Raw genomic sequence first — 19,329 nt, forward strand, 5'->3', positions numbered from 1 at the left:
AGTAAGTGTTCCGGTGTGTGTATTCTTGCGCGACAACCGCTGCGTTTGCGCAAGTGTAAACGATTTCGCAGATGGTAAGGTTATATAGCAAAGAGAAAACGGAAATGTAAATATTCGACGGTAAATTGTGCTTAATTCACGTCGTTTTGAGATGTCATATTGTTACTCCATCCATTATATACCTACTGAAAATAAGAGCGTTTTTGAATGACTAAAGTGAGTTGACAAACAAGTTTTGTATAAGATTGAAAATATGTTTCACTATAGCTTGAAATTAACTGTGTTGTTACATGTTAATGCTTTTCAATGTTTTAATTTACATAACTGTTTTATATAGTTCAAAGCAGTATGAGTGAACAATTTTGGCACACATATCGACATGAAAATTTTATATTTAATATGGAAGAGATTTCGAATGATTCATACTGTATCATTATTCGATATTTCATTTTACAAACCAATTAAATCTATTGCATCCATAAATTAAATTCTGCCCGTAGCCACAACAACAACAGAGGAAAGATAAGATGATTTGTATCCTCATATTAATGAGTAACATGGGGAAAATATATTTGCGTAAACGATATACAATCCGAAAATAAGGAAAGTGGGTAGCACATGGTGGCGATGAAGATGGTATTAGCTCACATGTCTCGCCATGACCATTTTCTGTACAGCTCTTCATTGATGAAAGGGTTTAGGTCTCTGTAACAACTCCCTTATACTACATTACCGTCTGTGTGCACGGCAAAAGCGTTCGCTGCTTCAAATTACCTAACATTACATGAAGCAGTCGGTCAGATGGTTTCTACTTGGGTCTGGTATATCACTCAATGTAGTTCTAGTGTTTTGACAAATGCTTCTTGGTTGCTCAATTGAAATCTCGGCACTGATGCTGGTGGGATCTTTTCATCACAAGGCACTGCTGCCAGTTCATCGCCACGGAGGCCGAAAATGAGAAAGTACTTTTTGACATCGACTGTAGAATTGGTAGAAGTCTTGTAACACATTTATAGTTTAAAGGCAAGGTTTACAGAAAACCAATGCTTTATGCATGTAGCAAGGGTTAAATCATTAAACTCGAAACGTAATGATTTGATAATTCTTTTATTTTCTTATATACAAGTCATATTTCTGAATTCATTCAAGGACTTGTTGAAAGTTCAACAATCAATCACCAGAGAAAAAGAAGGTTGCGACGTGGAGAAAAACAAGCTTCGGTAATTTAACTCTTAAAAGCAGCACCACGATAAGGAAATTGCATTATTCCGTCTTTATATATCACAGTTATCTCTCTTGTGGGAAGGGTATCGATTATGACGTTATTGTTTAGTTAGACTTATTCCCATTTCTTAGTTCTCAACTCTCAGCCAGGCTGCGCTCCGCTCACTAGGGACCGGTAGTGGGTAACCATGATGATTTTCTGATTGGGCAATCTTCATATCCGGTTTTTATGGCAACACTTTTTAGACGTGGAAAACCCCTTTACGCATGAAGCGACGGATCGAAAAGTAAATATGGTTTTAAGTTTTGAAATTATATCATGCTAACAGAGTTTAATGTGTTTATAGGAAAGACCTTAATAACGTTATTTTCTTTAAACGGAAGTAACCGTCTCCATGATGACATATCATGCGCAGAAATTATGCACACTCTGGACTCGCTGTCCTCAGTGAAGCGTACGCAACAAGGGAGGTAACTGAGGCAGGAACTAGGTTTATTTTTTTAATTTTTTTTTTTTTTTTTTTGGGGGGGGGGGGGGGCAATTCTCTTATCGTGTTCTCCGAAAAATATGACATGACATCCGGAAACACGTTACGTCACAACCAATACCTACCCACAAGGGGCAGATATCTCTTTAATATTCAGATGTGATCAATTGCAAAATTCTCTCCGCTAACTGACACAGGTTCACAAAAGGCATTTTTGTTGATTGGTCTAAAGCAAAAAAGTAAATCATTTGTGTAGATCACACTCCATGGAGATAAAATGGAATGACTTTGTAAAAGGAGGCGGCGAGACTAGGATAATTAACGTACAGTGCTCCTGTTTTACATCGTCATTCTAATATACCTGTTAATCAATGAAAAACATATTTTTTATTAGTGTAATTTTATCATATTTCCGTGAATAAATAATAAAATTATAATTAGAGAGTGGACAGTGTATGGGACGCAGGACTTACCGACAACGTATGATCAATTTATTGATAAAAACGTCATCAGTCCCCCACTTTATGACGGTAAGGGGAACAAAGGATTATATTCTGATACCAGTCATGTAGGGGATATAGGTGTTAGAAATTGATTAGAAGGATACATCCGAGCCTATCCTTCAGACAGTGTGATTGGTCTGTACAATTTATTGCCTACATTAATAAAGCACAGGTTTGATGACAATGTCTCTGAATCAGAGATGATCTTCCAGCGTACGGTGCCTAATTACACCGCCACGCGCAGTCTAATGTAAATATCAATACCCAGTTTATGGCAAAGACGTCACACTGCGACTGCATGCCTAATCCGTACCTTATATAGTATATAGGGACACTAATCAAATCAAATTAACACTGTCGATATTTAGAAACACATTCAGATTGTTTGCTATACACATATATGTCAAACCGGTGTCTGTCGGAATAGAATCGAGTAATTGTGATCTCATTGGTGTAAGAATATTATCAAATAATCGCATTTCTTTTCCTAAAAACGTCAGAACTGTCTCTTTTTCGCTCCGTTTTATTGCGACACCCATTGGCAATAGTCGGTATATATCACAGTATGCAATATACAACGTCATAAATTTCGATTACCGATTGAGCTATATCTATATAAGGTGGAGGATCTGGTTGACATCGCCAACGCCGATCCCGGAATGAATTCCTTACAGAAATATTTATTGTATATATTGAAAGCGATAAAACAGATGGATTGTAAATTATCTTAAGACGCGACTAACTAAATGAAATTTATACAAACGAACAGCTGGCCGCTTTTGTTATGCCGACATTTTGAAGCAGATTGGACAACAGCAAAGGACAACTGAATATATTTTCCCCAGATGTTAAAGTCACATTTTAATTAAAATTTAAAGGTTGGAATAATTAAGATTAGAATTGTCAATTAATATCAATAAATTAAGGATTGTGTGAAAGTCTTAAAACTCAACACTGGTATTCCGACTTTCAGCCACCAAGTCTTAAACTAATAAAACCAAACCATACCTAACTAATAAAACCAAACCATACCTGAAAACTCGCCAATCTTAACTTTATTGAACTTGATTGTGCGACTCGGCCGCTTCGCCCGACTCAGATAAAACATTGATGCTAAAAGAAAATCAAAGTGCCAAGGCCACTCATAGATGCTGTGAATGAAGGACTCAAACAAAGGAATAAAGAAATTGGTTTTTCATTTAAATATTGAATTTAGTATACTAATTGTGCAGTGTTGAATTTCGGAGTTAAACAAAATATATTTACGGTATACCGTATTCATTTCATGATATTTAAAGTTGATTCAAGAACAATAAATTGAATTACTCATTTTCTTGAAATAAATTTATGATTGGATTATTTCTGAAATAACGATTTCAACACCAATAAAACCGGTCAGAATCTGAGTTTCATTTTTATAATTCTTTATTAATTACTAAAATTATCAATTTCATCAGTGTCTCTTCAAAGACAAAAAAAAATCATAACTTAACATAGCCGTATCTTCATATCCACTTAACATTTAAGATTATTTTCGGAAAAATATAACATTAGAAATATTACGATTTCCGCATATGTTTTGGTTTCCTTTTCAGAAAACTAACATATAATATATGTTGCTTTGACGTCTTTTGACTCATTAATCATGGCCAGATACTTTTTCCAAATAAAAGGTACATTATTTCGTTACGTATAAAACTCAGATTTTTTTTTTAAATTCACAAGAACGCTAGTCGGTAACATTAAAAAAAAATTCAGGTAAAGCATCGGACTTTAGCAAGTCTTCGTAAAGCTTGACAGTTAGTTACTGTAGTGGTTGGCGACATATTATCGTGAAGAACACATCATCGTGATTTTTGCTTTGCCGACTTTTGAATAATAATAAATCATGATCAGATATTTTTGCCAAAAAAAGTACATTATTTGGATACCTATAACAAATGTATATACCTAGATTTCCGAAAGGCATTTGACACCGTACCCCATCACCGTCTGATGAAAAAACTGGAAGCGTATGGAATCAATATAGAAACCCTCACATGGTTGGAAGACTTCCTAGTAAACAGACAACAACGTGTTATTATCAACGGCGAAACATCCAAGTGGGGCAGAGTGACATCGGGAATACCTCAGGGTTCGGTTTTGGGGCCGCTGCTGTTTGTCATCTATATAAATGATCTGCCTGAGATGATTAAGTCAACTGTTTACTTATTTGCGGACGACACAAAACTATTCCAGATAATTAACTCACAAGAAAGCAAAAAGTCAATACAAGAAGATTTGCTGCAACTCACACATTGGAGTGAGACTTGGCTACTCAAATTCAACGAGGACAAGTGCAAGTCATTACACGTCGGGAAACACACTGGAGGGAACACTGGATATGTGCTTAATAATACAACATTAGAAGAAGTGGAAGAAGAAAAGGACCTTGGGGTCATATTTGATAAAGAGCTTACATTTGACAAACACATAAGCGAAAAAGTACAAAAAGCAACTTCAATTTTCGGTATGATCAGAAGAACATTTAAGTTCCTAGATTCTAAACTATTTATTCCACTTTACAAATTTTTGGTAAGAACCCATCTGGAATATGCAAGTGTTGTCTGGAGACCATATAAAATGAAACACATTGAACAGTTGGAAGGAGTACAAAGAAAGGCGACTAAACAACTACCGGGAATGGATAACCTATCTTATCCTGAGAGGCTTAAGAAGTTAAAACTCCCAACCCTGAGTTACAGACGTGTAAGAGGTGACATGATAGAAACGTACAAGGCAGTTACAGGGAGATACGACAAAGGAGCAACCCAGTTCATAAGGATGTGGTCCGACACATCAGAGAGATCTAGCACTAGGACAAACTCGCTGAAAATATTCCCCCAGCATACTAAAACATCGATCAGGAAGAACTCATTCTCCGTTAGGATTGCTTCAATATGGAATAACCTACCAGACCATGTCGTTACATCTAAGACATTGGACACCTTCAAAAACAGATTGGACAATCACTGGAACGAACAGGAGATCAAATACAATAACTATAAAGAGAATATCAGCTAGGAAGTGACTATAATCATAATATGTAACTAAATAATACTATGAGTCCAGCAAAGAGGATCTATAAGGAGCCTGTGCTGGAAAACATCATTAAGAAAGAATCATTAAGAATAACACTCAAATTTCTTTTGAATTTATAAGAACGATAATGTAAAGAGCATCGGACTTTAGCAAGTCTTCGTACGGCTACCGTATATTACACGCCAATATAAGTTCAATTATCACTCTTAGTAGCTCGTATATATATATATCTATATTATCATATAGAACAAAAATAAGGAGGAAACTCATAACTATTAACTTTTACTGCGCAATAATATCATCAGATAGTCCGTCAATGCAACCGAAACAAAAACCTCTATAACCGATATAAGAACTTTCTTTTGCAATTATCTTCCTAAAATTTCATTACATTAATCGATCAGTAGCATGAATTACGTAAAATTGAAAAAAAAACCATACACAATCCAAAATCCACCGAAAGTCTGCCGCGGAGGAAGACATCGAAGAAGGCGTTGTTCGTGATTTTTGGGACCATACATGACGCGTAGGTATACATAAATCATTGAGTCCCTACTGAACACTTAAAACAAACCGTCTATGGTGTATATGTATGTACAAATTCACTGTTGGTGTTTTTGAATACTTAGGTTCGATTTATTCATACTATCAAGTAATATGTAAAATGAAGAAAACAACATTACATTTTCATCGTGGAGTGGTTTTATTACTTAGATGTGTACAGGCTCTGCGAGCGTACCTAAGAACGCTGTTTCACAGCATCAAACATAATACGGACACTGAAAGGAAACTATAAATAGGAAGAAGATCAAATGGTTTGAAAACAATCATAATGAATATTATGAAAATTGATAACAATATAATTATTACTTATCATTAAATAAGTCTATTATTGTCATTTTGCACTACGTGCTTGTGTACATTCTGAAATGTGTCACTATATTAATTTGAAAAGTTGTGTGCAGTAAGCACAGTCAACAATTATTATTCCAACATTAACCTCGGAGACCTAACATTGGGCCTGTAGCAAGCTGGAATGATGAGAGATCATGTTTGTGCAATTGAATGAATTTGACTTTACTCGGAGTTCACTGGGTTCAAATCAATGGAGTAACGTAGGTTATACAACTCGTTTGCGATCCATTTGGCACTTTCATGGCACTCTTTCGATTGCTGCAGATAGCACATTATCGTGACAGCAAGACAAACATGGCTGTTAGACGCACCAGACACCCCCACTGCATAATCAGTTGTGTTTCGAAATAATAAATAGAAGAAATACATATTGTCTTCACGACAGTGACCTTTACGACAACCATTAATACACATTTTTTTTAATAATCGAATCATAAAATGTAAAATTAATTTTGATTTCACTGTAAATTTAACATGAAACTGCTTTCTGCTGTAGACCGATACTAAATTATCACCAATTCAGCGACAGCTGATGTAATATTTCCTCAGCTGATACATACCGTTTCCTTAAGGTCCATGTTTAGATTGGAATTTGTGAAACATCTGTTTTTACGAAACAGGAAATAATATATGGCTCAAAATGTAGTCAATTATACAAGCAATGTAGAAACAGAAATATGTTTGTTTATTCATATAGGAGAAAAATGTTGAATTTATACACATTTTTTGTACATAAAGTGCAACTACTCTTTACTACAGTGACCATACATAAATAACATATATCTACATACTGTTAGCTGTAGTAGAGGAATCATTCACATTCGATGTCATCGGCTCACCTTATGCTGGGGATCGTGATACTCTTTCGTGGATTGTGATGCTAATTTATCGCTATCAGAATGCCGAGTATGTTAAAACAGCTGATGTAGAGAACTTTGATTACAACAGAAATATGTTCATTGGAAACATTAGATACAAAAACAACCATGCAACATAGGTCTATTATACATTTACCATTCACTCCATTCGGAAAAGTCACGATTGCCATTAGGAGGACTTTTTTTGTTCTTGATCGGCAACTTGTTCTTTTTACTGAAATAATTGCGTGTAGATTCATTAACATTGTAGTGACTACTGTGCCACAAAATCATTACATGATACAGTATAGAACATTTTAAAACATATTGACGCATGACTCTTGCTCAATCGTTCTTACTAAATCTTCTACAGTACTTCGTGGGCAGAGTGGACAGTGCATGGATAGGGTGTGTGGATAAAGTGCGTGGATAGTGTGTAGATGTACTGCGTGGATAGAGTGCGTGGATAGAGTATATAGAGAAGAGTATGTAGATAGAGTGTGTGGTCATAGTGTGTGGACATAGTGTGGATAGAGTGCGTGAATAGTGTGTAGACAGAATGCGTGGATATAATGTGTAGACAGAATGCATGGATAGAGTGTGTGGATATAGTGTTTGGATAGAGTACGTTGACATAGTGTGGATAAAGCGCGTGGATAGTGTGTGGTCAGAATGCGTGGATAGAATGTGTGGATAGAGTATGTGGATAGAGAGTATGGATAGAGTATGTGGCTAACGTGTGTAGATAGCTATATATAGAGTGGGTTAATAGAGAATGTGGATAGAGTGTGTAGATATAGTATGTGGATAGAGTATAAGAATATAGTGTAAGGATAGAGTGTGTAGATAGAGTGTGTGGATAATGTGTGGATAGAGTGTTTGGTGGACAGAATATGTGGATATTGTGTGTAGATAGAATGTGTTGAAAGTGTGTGTGGATAGGGTGTGTAGAGTAGTGTATACAATGTAATATTCATGTGTGCAGTTAGTCTCTGGTTAACTAATATTGAAGTGTGTGGATAATGTTTTGATAGAGTGTGTAGGTAGAGTGTAAGGATATAGTGAGTGCATAGAGTGCGTGGATAGAGTGTGTGGACAGAGTGTGTGGACAGAGCACGTGGATAGAGTTTGTGGACATAATACGTTTATAGAGTTTGTTGACAGTGTGTGTGGATAGTGTGTGTGGATAGAGTGTGTAAATAAAGTTTATGGACAGAGTGTGTGGATAGTGTGTGTTGAAAGAGTGCGTGGATAGAATGTGTGGACAGAGTACGTGGATAAAGTGTGTGGATAGAGTATGTGGATAGAGAGTATGGATAGAGTATATGGCTAACGTGCGGAGATAGCTATATATAGAGTGGGTTAATAGAGAATGTGGATAGAGTGTGTAGATATAGTATGTGGATAAAGTATAAGAATACAGTGTAAGGATAGAGTGTGTAGATAGAGTGTGTGGATAATGTGTGGATAGAGTGTTTGGTGGACAGAATATGTGAATATTGTATGTAGATAGAATGTGTTGAAAGTGTGTGTGGACAGAGTGTGTGGACAGAGCACGTGGATAGAGTTTGTGGACATAATACGTTTATAGAGTTTGTTGACATTGTGTGTGGATAGTGTGTGTGGATAGAGTGTGTAAATAAAGTGTGTGGACAGAGTGTGTGGATAGTGTGTGTTGAAAGAGTGCGTGGATAGATTGTGTGGACAGAGTGTGTGGATAGTGTGTGTGGATAGAGTGCGTGGATAGTGTGTGTGGACAGATTGCATGGATATAGTTTGTGGACAGAGTGTGCGTATATAGTGTGTGGATAGTGTGTGTGGACAGATCTTCTAGAGTACGGAAATAGAGTGTGTGGATAAAGCGCGTGGATAGAGTGTGTAGATAGAGTGTGTTGATAGAGTGTTTAGATAGAAGATAGTTTTTTTTAGATGATGTGTATGTATAGAGTGTGTACATAGTGTGTGGATAGAGATTGTGTATAGTGCGTGGATAGAGTGTGTGGCCAAACTATGTGGATAGGATAGAGTGCGTAGACAGAGTGCATGGACTGGGTGTGTGGTTAGAGTGTGTAGATAGTGTGTGAATAGAGTGTGCAGATAAAGTGTTTGGATAAAGTGCGTGGATAGAGTGTGTGGATGGAGTGTATGGACAGAGTGTGTGGATAGAGTGTGTGGATAGAGTGTGTAGATAGAGTGTGTGAACAGTTTGTGCAGACAGAGTGCATGGACAGAGTGTGTGGACAGAGTGGATATAGTGCGTGGATAGAGTGTTTTGGATATAGTGGATTTATTTTAACTACGCCCTCGGAAATATGACATGCCTTGGGTAAACAAAGCGTCATGTCTCCCTACCGCCAGGGCAATAAGGGTATAATATTCACGTGTGCAGTCTCTGGTATACTAATATCATAATCAGAGTTCAAGAGGTCACGAAAACACTGGGTTTAGTCAGTGTTAGAATTCACAGACAAAAATATTAAAATATTTGAATAGATTTAAAAATGTTAAAACAATTGAATAGATTTTAAATGTTATGGAGATATATCACAAAAAACTAGTGTACTCTCATCATAAACCGCTTCGCGGTTTATTTAGAGTACACTCAGATTTTTGTGTTACATCTCCATAACATAAAAATCTATTCAAGTTAATCCTTAAATATCTAATTTATCGACATGATTATTCATCGACCGCTATTGTTAAGCCGGTTGTCCATAACACCCAATGTAAGTTACACATCAATGCATGTCAAAACTAATGCTTAATTATTAAACCAATAATGTAAATGATAATTCTTTTATAAAAGATATTAGAATTCATTCATCAGATCAAGGCTTTTATGTACGTAACCTTAGTTTAACAATACACTTCAATCTTTGCTTTGTAAATCCTCTTAGTAAATGTGTGTTTTAAGGTGTATATATAGACCAGTTACGCGAGGAAGGCATTACAGGCAAATTATCAGTTAATAATCCAGATCGCCACGTTTGCAAAGAATGATATTCTGATGGCATGTCTTTAAATTATCACACAACTCATATTTCATAAAACATGCAAAAATATCATGCAACATATATTTTACACACTCATTATTCGTTTATGTTTAAAAAGGAACACATTCATTGATGCAATAAAATTACCATTATTACTGTAGGCAGTCGCCAATTCATATCTATTGACGATATGCTACTTGTCTATGAATTCTAAGACTTCCGAATCTGTTGGATGAGAGGGATTCCTGTGGGTTTTATATCATTCTAAATTTGTTATAGACAGTCATGAATCCACAAGCATGCATAATACTCTGTCGAATGAACAACATTATGTACCCAACACACATTTACCTCCCCGTCATGTCTAGACCAAAATGAGCGATGGCTAATTTTAAATTCTAAACCAGATGAGAATAATGTTTGTAATTATTTTAACATTTTCCTAATAATTAAAAGTAAATATGGTTTTAATTTTTGATATTCCTTGTGATATGGTCTGCTGGATCAAATGTACTGCTTTTCATGATAAATGTCGCGTTGCGAACAGAGACACAGCAGAAGATGTAGATGTTAATGACAAAGGGATGAACAAAATTGATACGGATCATGGTTTAGACGACTACGGAAAGCCGGAGTCCCCAGCAAAAGACATCGACCAGTGTCTTGGGCCTGGCCAATTAACCCACAGGTAGCGGACATTTGCCACTGAAGGGGGACCCCTCCCCCCCTTTTCGCCATTGATATTTCAGAGAGAAGGAAGAGAGTAATAAGTAACCTTGATCTTAACGTTCCATTTCATGACATAACACAGTTGTGTAAACGTAATCAAGCATTCCATAGTATATTTTCCGGAAACATACTCAAACACATACGGCAGCAAACCGGAAGTTCTTTCAGACTTTCAGCAGGTATCTCAAATCCATCAGGCAAACGTGGTGCAATTATTTATCTGTTTTAGAAGGCCATAGGAATTTCTTGACATACCAGACCCTCTGCGTTGGCTTCCATTTCAGCATATATTTACACAATATATACGAGCATTCAAAACAGGCATACGATTTTCAAACCATGCATATTGTACATGTATTATCGCTAGAATTGAACGTTAAACAAATCACTTGCTCTTGCCAAACGTTTAGATTGTGTCTAAAATAATCTTGTTACCGATTCCGTATTCCCATTCATATTGCACGTCACCTTGTAAAAGTATTTATTTCCTGTGACGGAATCAGAAAATGAAACAGATTAATCTAACCGATTGCAAGCGATTTATCGGCTGTAGCGACATGAATACCATCCGAACATCGGTGTGTTCTAATTATAAGTTCTGTGTCTGCGTGGCGTGTGTATCTGTGAGAGCGGCGATTGTAGCATTGATCTTCTAACGTGCCAGATCTGTACCGTGATATCGACACCAGATAATGTTAGTGATATAGACCTATCGAATAAAAATAAAAGATTCTTATAAAATAGGAAAAAAATACCGATTTTTTTGCTCTTAAATGTACATATTTTAGTGAAATTAATATTCTACCGTTATATATGCGTTAGCAATTTTCGAATTTTTTGCTGAAAAAGGATTTCACTAATCACATTTTCATTTCATCGTTAATGCTGTTACAGCCAGCGCGCGAATTAATCATTAAGGCTAACTTGTTCAAAATCGGTTTTGCGCTAACTTAATGAGCGAAAGTTGATAAGTTGAAAATAATTCAATGCGTTTTAAAGGTCCACTACCTTTCCGAAACGATTTTATTTTTGTTTTTTTTAAAATGGAAGGTAAAATGGTTAATTTTCATAACGCGGATCGTATTATGTTGCCGCCATCGTCGTAAATACGCGAGGTAGTTGACTATCACTACGCCAGACGGCAAATTTGCTTGGAGTTATAACGTCATCTTAGGACATAGCTAGATAGTTTCTTGTGTTGTTATGGTTTTTAAGATTTTTTAAATTTTTTGTATCAGAAAGGTAGTTGGCCTTTAGGATAATAAAACAACAATAAGCAATGCATTTTTTCATAATTTTATTTATAAATCATTGCTGTAAAATAAAATTACTGAATTAATGCTGCATGTTGCAACACATTTACCACGTCCTTGTTCGTTATTGCGTCTGTTTCTGATTACATAAAGGATAATTGTGTCATACCTGAACCCATAATATATCAATTTAAAGACCGCATTTGAATCTAAAATCCATAATGGGTTATAATCTTCTTAATTATAAAGTTCAACGTGGTGTCTTAACATTAAAAACATATCAAATTCCACTATAAATGAAATTAACAAATTAACGTAAAATCAAATGATGATTACAGTTATAACGTTTTTCTAATGCCCGACGGTACCAATCAGAACATCTCATGTCATAATCTAATGTGCAAATTCCTGATATCTTATAACACATTGACCTTAACAAAAGAGAGAACTGGTTTTGCTGCCATAGTCTATCAAAATGCAAATTATAAACTCAATACCTAGAACATCGAGTCACTGTAGAGTTAAGCATCTAAACACGAAAGACAATTTTAACGATCATCCTAGATTTCAGATAAAACATAACGTTGTGGCCCTTAATAAGTTTTATACAGTAATTTGTGGGAATCTGGCGTGATTTTTCTGTTTAAGAGTAATTCAGTTAAAATGGGGATTTTTTATTTAATGAGTAGTTCTTCATCATATAGAACTGGCTTTAAATTCTTGAGTATATTGTAACATCACTATTAAGGCCTGCATATCGATCTTATATTTAGGAAATGGACCAAAACGCCAATATTTCAGAAAGAAAAATAGAAATATCTGTAAGTCATGTTATGCCTGATAACATATGAATTGAGTATTTAACGGCTCTGACGTCACGTGACGGACATTGGTACAAATCATTTGCCCCTCGATTGCATGGCGGGACATTAACACTTGGGATGGGGATTGGGGACATAGACACTTATATGTAAGTGTGGGGAACTTTAATTATCACAATTATTACCATATTTCATTTATCTTATATCTGGCCATGTTTCTCCTAATTTGGATTCATTGGATTAACATTAGACATATATTTTATTTCTTAATTATCCTTTGTGATAGAACAATCTAAAAACTTTGATAAAACATCAAAGTCGGCCGATGATCATCGCGTCCACTGTTTCATCCTTAAGGACGACTGTTTTCTCGTCTGTACGCGGTGGAAGCATTAACAGGCCATTGGCGGTGGACATACTCAATAGTCTACTGCTCATCTGGTTGCCGGTACTGCATGCATATGGCAGGTCTTCTCCGAGGTTCCATCTAAGGACAACACGATGATACTCCGGTCGAGGATCAAGATAGATATCCTTCTCTACCTACAACAGTATGTACAGTCAAACGCAGTTATCACACACAATTAAAATTTAACTTTCATGTCTTTTCCCTTTCGAAATTGAAACATCCTCCAAATTTCTCATTTGAAACTCCTTACTGAAACTCCTTACTAATATCTACGAAGAAATAACTAAACAACATGTTTCAAGAATCCATGCCAACTCATGTTTCATGGATGATAAAAAGTATGATCGAAGTTTTCAATTTTCATATTTGATTATCATGGTGTCCTTATTTGCCAAAAAGCCTGATACCTCGTGGCAAATGAAGTATATTTATCAATTACAAGATTAAAGATTGAATCAAAGTACTGCAAATACAACGCAACTGAAACAGAAAATAGAATAAAATCAAATGAATTTTAAAATCAAAATATATAAACCATATTATAAATACTTGAATATCAATTATTTCAAGAACATTCAACTGATCACAAAAAAATGCTTTGTTTAACATTTTTCATGATTAAAGTTCCTACATAAAATTACAAAGAAAACAAAAGTCTTCATTAAAATGAGTTTTTATCCAATACTCCTTTTTCTTATGTTGCACATACACTTATATTGGTAAAACCATGCACACATGAGGGCAGACTTATAACCTATTTTGCCTTAACCTTAGATCTGTTTTTTGGTACACAGAAAGAACATGTGATTAGTTTACTTCATATAACTCTTAGGAATATAAGCCTTAGATAGTAAGTCCAATATGAATTATCATTAACAGAGATTATGTAAGTTGGACAGAGGAGTCACCAGCAGGCAATAGTTGGGGAGTACTGGCATAAGGTACAGTTGATGACCTAAATGGGCTGTGTAATATATAACACTCTGTGTATTCTATACACACTCTGTGTGTTCTACCAGTCAGAAGACAGTCTTCCCATGACTACTAATTGGTCCAAAGTAATATTATTCAATGAATAGGGAATTTATGAATGGAATTTATGAATGAAATGGTTCAAGAGGTCACCAGTAGATGTCATGGTAGGGCAAGTCCTACTCAGTCTTACACATCAATAGTAAACCTAATAGCAATAATACAAACGCTAGTCGCGTTGTATTAATAAAAAAACCTAATTGCTGAATTGAAAACATAAACTTATTTTACGATTTCAATAAATAGGAAACATTTGTCTTTTGACTGACCGATAATGTTCAATAGGTAATATATAACATTAGTCCATAGGGACGCATTAAAATACAACAGCATGATCATAACCTCTGTCATACATTTTGACATTTGTTTTCTTACGTAATAATGATGAGAAAAGTTTTAACACAAATATATTTCAAAGGAAACTCAGGAATCATAATTCGTGAACAGGAATACAATATGAGGTTGGGAGAACAAAATCAACTGGTACGGAAAGACATAAGAAATATAGAAAGCAGCATCGTAAACTCTTGGATAAGTAATTAGGGAGTATTGAAACGCAAATAATGCTAGGTTTACACTATGTTCCCGGCGACCACGGTAGCCCCGTTTTCCCGAAACGTGGTGCGCCGTGGAGTTTTGGCTATTTGTGTCCCTGTATTAAAGTTGAGCTAGGTCTTGTGAAGTTTTGCCACGGTCTTTTACGGATTACGTGGTGGATCGTGGATACAGGGGAAAGTGGTGTTCCCGGAGGTTAAAGGTACACTACGGCTTTAGCACGGTCTATGAAGGATAACACTACGTTATCTCTAGGCCTGTTACGATCTGATGAGGTCTGCTACGTTAAAACACGTTTTGACCAAGCTCCGATACGTTTTTCACGGTCCGCCAAGGCTTATTAAGGCTGAAAGCCTGATTACGGGCTTTTTTTGGAGCAAATGAAACAATATTTATTGACGAAAATGTCATTTCAAATACGTTTAGTTACAAAATGTGTTAAAAGAAATATATAATTACAAGCTAACCGATATTTACATAATATTTAATTCATTTTTCGCAATTTGCAATTATTTTACATGATGAATAATTTGCGTGCCCCTGTGCTTTGGCTGAGGTGACCAATATTACATTTCACGGTCCCGGAATAGCAGTTGAGAAGGGTTGTTTTTATCTTGTACACACGTTAACGTTCCTTCCACATATTTATAATTCTAAATATAACTGACGAAGACAGATAAATCTGGATCAAATTATCGATGAAAAGTTACATAATACATATGTATTAGACCACGATTGAGTGCATTGTGGTATAGCGATAGGCCTAGGGCGTCTCCTTGCAGGCGGTATATGGAATTTTCAAATTATTATGTGCCTAGATGAAATAAATGATTTGTTTTAATGTCCAGGAGACAGGAGTCATCTCGTCTTTTCGTGTCGAAACCAAAATAAAACTAACAGGCCTATCCAAGGATACGTCCTTGGCCTACTGTAAGATACTGACCGTGTATCCGATGTAAATCCTCAGTTATATAATTATGTATTTTTTAGTAATAGCTACATGTACATGTAGCCCTCACAAGATTTTGTGAATAGTTTGAATAGGCATGTTTGCATGTTATATTAAAAAAATTGCCGCCGGTGGTGAGAATCGAAAGATCAGAAGATCTGTACGTTAACACTATGCCAGATTTCTGTTTTTTATAGACAGTTATTTTTTTATAAGAAGCAGATAACACTGTTATTTTAATCAACTATCTTTAATAGCAAATATTTGATGATGCATAATTTAGTATTTCCTAATAGGAAAAACGCTTTTGTAAATGTAATGTGCTTGTAACTGTTTAAAAAATGATAATAACACATTGGCCACAAATCATAAAGTTTTTTGTTGTTCTTTAATATACCTGGTATACGATCATCTTTGTTTGTTTGTTATTTTATTGATTTTTTCCGAAATGCTCGAACGTCGGTGAAGACACCCCTGAGAAGAATGAGTTAGATTTCGCCGAGACGAAGCACAGGCTCGTGTTACGTTGATACGGAGAAAACGACAGTTTTTATTTTATAACGTTACCATGGAATATCAAAGTTATGTGCAGTGAGAAATTGCTCGCAACCAAGTACCGCGGTTTCATCGGTTTTCGACGGCGAAAGACCAAAATAGATTTTTTACACACAATGTCAAACATATTTAATTCAAATCATTAATTATACGTTTCAGAAGCATGTTAATGATGTTTTTGTGCAATATTTCATGAATTTCATCTACTAAACGAAGCATTGTATCCACAAACGCTGAAAGATTTAAATTGTAGCATGGGCCTACTGTTTCTTTTTCTTTTTGTCAAAGTAAATAATGAAATGTTTCAAGATAAACTTACACTATTGTTTTTAAACTATGTTATGCTGTGTATGAGTGCAAATTGCCACCATAATACTACAAATGAATGCTTATTCCTTCAAAACGCCAGCTTGCAAGGTCGAATCAACCGGGCTCATAGAGGACTAAAAAGTGACGTCATTGGAATGTTCGGGATCAAATCGTCAAATTTAGAAATGGTAATCAGAATAAAGAAATTAAACGTTTATTTACTCACATCGCAATATTTTCCTATCGCAACTGTTACAGGAAATTCTTATTACCTGGTATCGAGTTCTATGCCTGATTAATCTCGATATAAGTGCTGAAAATATCTGGTTTATTGATATTGTTCCGCTACTTTTGTTGAGTTTGAATTCGCAAATTCGAAGGGCGTCAGAACGCTTGTTTTCAACCGGAATCAACACTGTAGTGATAAAGACCTTCAAAGTGTTTTTTTGCATCGGGGGAACAGGGACATAAAAAGTTGATTTTCTCAGAAAGTAAAAAAAATAAAATACATTAATTTTGCTGGAACACTAAAAAAATAATTCTGATTTCCGAACAGCTGGAATTATGAAGATAACTCTAACAGTATTTTTATTATTATTAGTATATATTATGTAAGTTAATAAGTTAATTATAGCCTAGTGTTTCTACGCAATTTTTTTTCTGTAATGGATATCATTTAATCTGCCTTTTATAATACTAGGTTTCGTATAATTTGAGGGTTTAAATGTGTTTGATAATGACTATTTCTATCTATTAAAACAAATAATTTCAAAAGGTAGAAAAATGCACCAAGCAAGGCAATGATACTCTATCATATATTACTTGCAACGTAAGACCGTAATAGGACGTAACACGCCGTATTACGTCGGGCTTTCAACCGCTACAAGCCGTGATGTGCCTTGACCGAACGCATTCAAAACCTTGACAAACCTTGACAAACCGGCACAAAACGCGCAGTCAATCTGCATCAACATTGGCGAAAAGTGGAAAAAACGCAACAGAACGTCACAAAACTTCAAATCACCGTGAGATTCCCGGGAACGTGCTTGCTGCCCATTCCACCACGGACCGTTTGGAAGTTTTGTTACGGCCTCGTACGCACTGTTACGTTTTGTTACGTCAATGCCGTTTTATTACGTCCTTAGGCGTTCACCATCTGTACTGTGACTGCCGTGGCAAATTTTTTGACAGTTTAAAAATCTGGCACGGCATCCACGGTAATCACGACCGCTAACGTTTGTCTATCACGTCCTTCTGCGTTGTCTCACGTTGTCCCGCGGTCACCACGTTTTGTCCACGGTGGTTTGAAACGGGGCTGCCGTGGCCGCCGGGAACATAGCGTAAACCTAGCATAAAGAATATATTGGGAATGTAAGAGTACAATACAACTAAATGGTGGATATTTAAACTAGTGCTAGGGGATATTATATAAAGGTAGAAAAATAAGAGGGATCTTGGCGCCCACCAAAGAATGATCTATGTCTGACAATGGATAGAGGGATCTTTTCTCTGCTTTTCAAACATATTACTTCATATAAAATTTGAGGCAGAACGCTTTAGTACTTTCTGGGAAATAGCGGTAACAAATTTTAACTGTCGAATGACAAGATGGTGGCCTGTCGGCCACCTTCCTAACCGATCGGTACCAAAATGCAATATACACAGCTAGGGCCGTAAGGAATCTGGATATGAAATTGGAGACAGATCTCTTCAGTACTTTCTGAGAAATAGCGGTAACAAACTTTAACTATCAAAATCCAAGATTGCTACTTTGCGGCCATCTTGATGACCGATCGGTCCAAAATTGCAATATACTTAACTAGGGCCCTTGGTTGACCTACATATGAAATTTGAGCACGATTCATTCAGTACTTTCTGAATTATAACGATAACAAACTTTAACTATCAAAATCCAATATGGCTGTCTGGCGGCCATCTTGTTGACCGACTGGTCCCAAAACGCAATATCCACAACTAGGACCCAAGGGAAACCTATATATGAAATTTGAGAATGATCCCTTCTGTACTTTCTGATAAATAGCGATAACAAGAATTGTTCACGGACGGACGGACCACGAACCAGTAGCCTACAAGGGCGAAAAGTGATTTGAATATTAGCCGACTATCTGATGATGGTGGACTAAAAATGTAAACAGAAACAAAAAAGTCGAATTTCAAAATAAACATATAAAATTTTACGGCGTCACTTATATCAAATATATGGAATCACAACCTCTATTTCTAAATATACTGAAATAGAATTAATTCTAAGACAGAACAACTACAAAATAACATCTATATGTTAAATTAGATAAGTGAAAACGTTAAGCATGACACATAGTTACAATGGTTAATACGATGTTTCAGACACTATTATCAGATTATCCAAATTAAATTAACAATATGACATCTGTTTTTGGGACATCTGGTGTAAGGATTGTTAAAATTGTCTTGTCTAAAATAGAGAGGGATTGTTGTTGCTATGTGCCGTTTTCGATAACTTGTGGTGTGCCACACATGCCTTTTTAATTTGGAATACATTATCTGCATAACTCGCATACAAAATAATTTCAAAACTTCCCAAGTGCGTTGGCAGTTTAAGCGTAAATTTATTCTTCCCGATTTTAAGGGGTCGCTGTAGTGCTTTTTTCACATA

General features: G+C 35.8%; 1 protein-coding gene across 1 annotated transcript in view; it reads right to left on the minus strand.

Moving 5' to 3' along the window:
- Nucleotides 1-12,070: 12,070 nt before the first annotated feature.
- Nucleotides 12,071-19,329, minus strand: part of LOC138318399 (gephyrin-like) — a 93,999-nt gene continuing 86,740 nt past the window's right edge. Inside the window, exon 18 of the mRNA XM_069260720.1 lies at nt 12,071-13,407. Coding sequence (XP_069116821.1) covers nt 13,177-13,407 — 231 coding nt within the window. The 3' untranslated portion in view covers nt 12,071-13,176. The remainder of the gene's footprint in view (nt 13,408-19,329) is intronic.

The sequence above is a fragment of the Argopecten irradians genome, chromosome 3 (genome assembly GCF_041381155.1).
Source record: "Argopecten irradians isolate NY chromosome 3, Ai_NY, whole genome shotgun sequence".
NCBI lineage: Eukaryota > Metazoa > Mollusca > Bivalvia > Pectinida > Pectinidae > Argopecten > Argopecten irradians.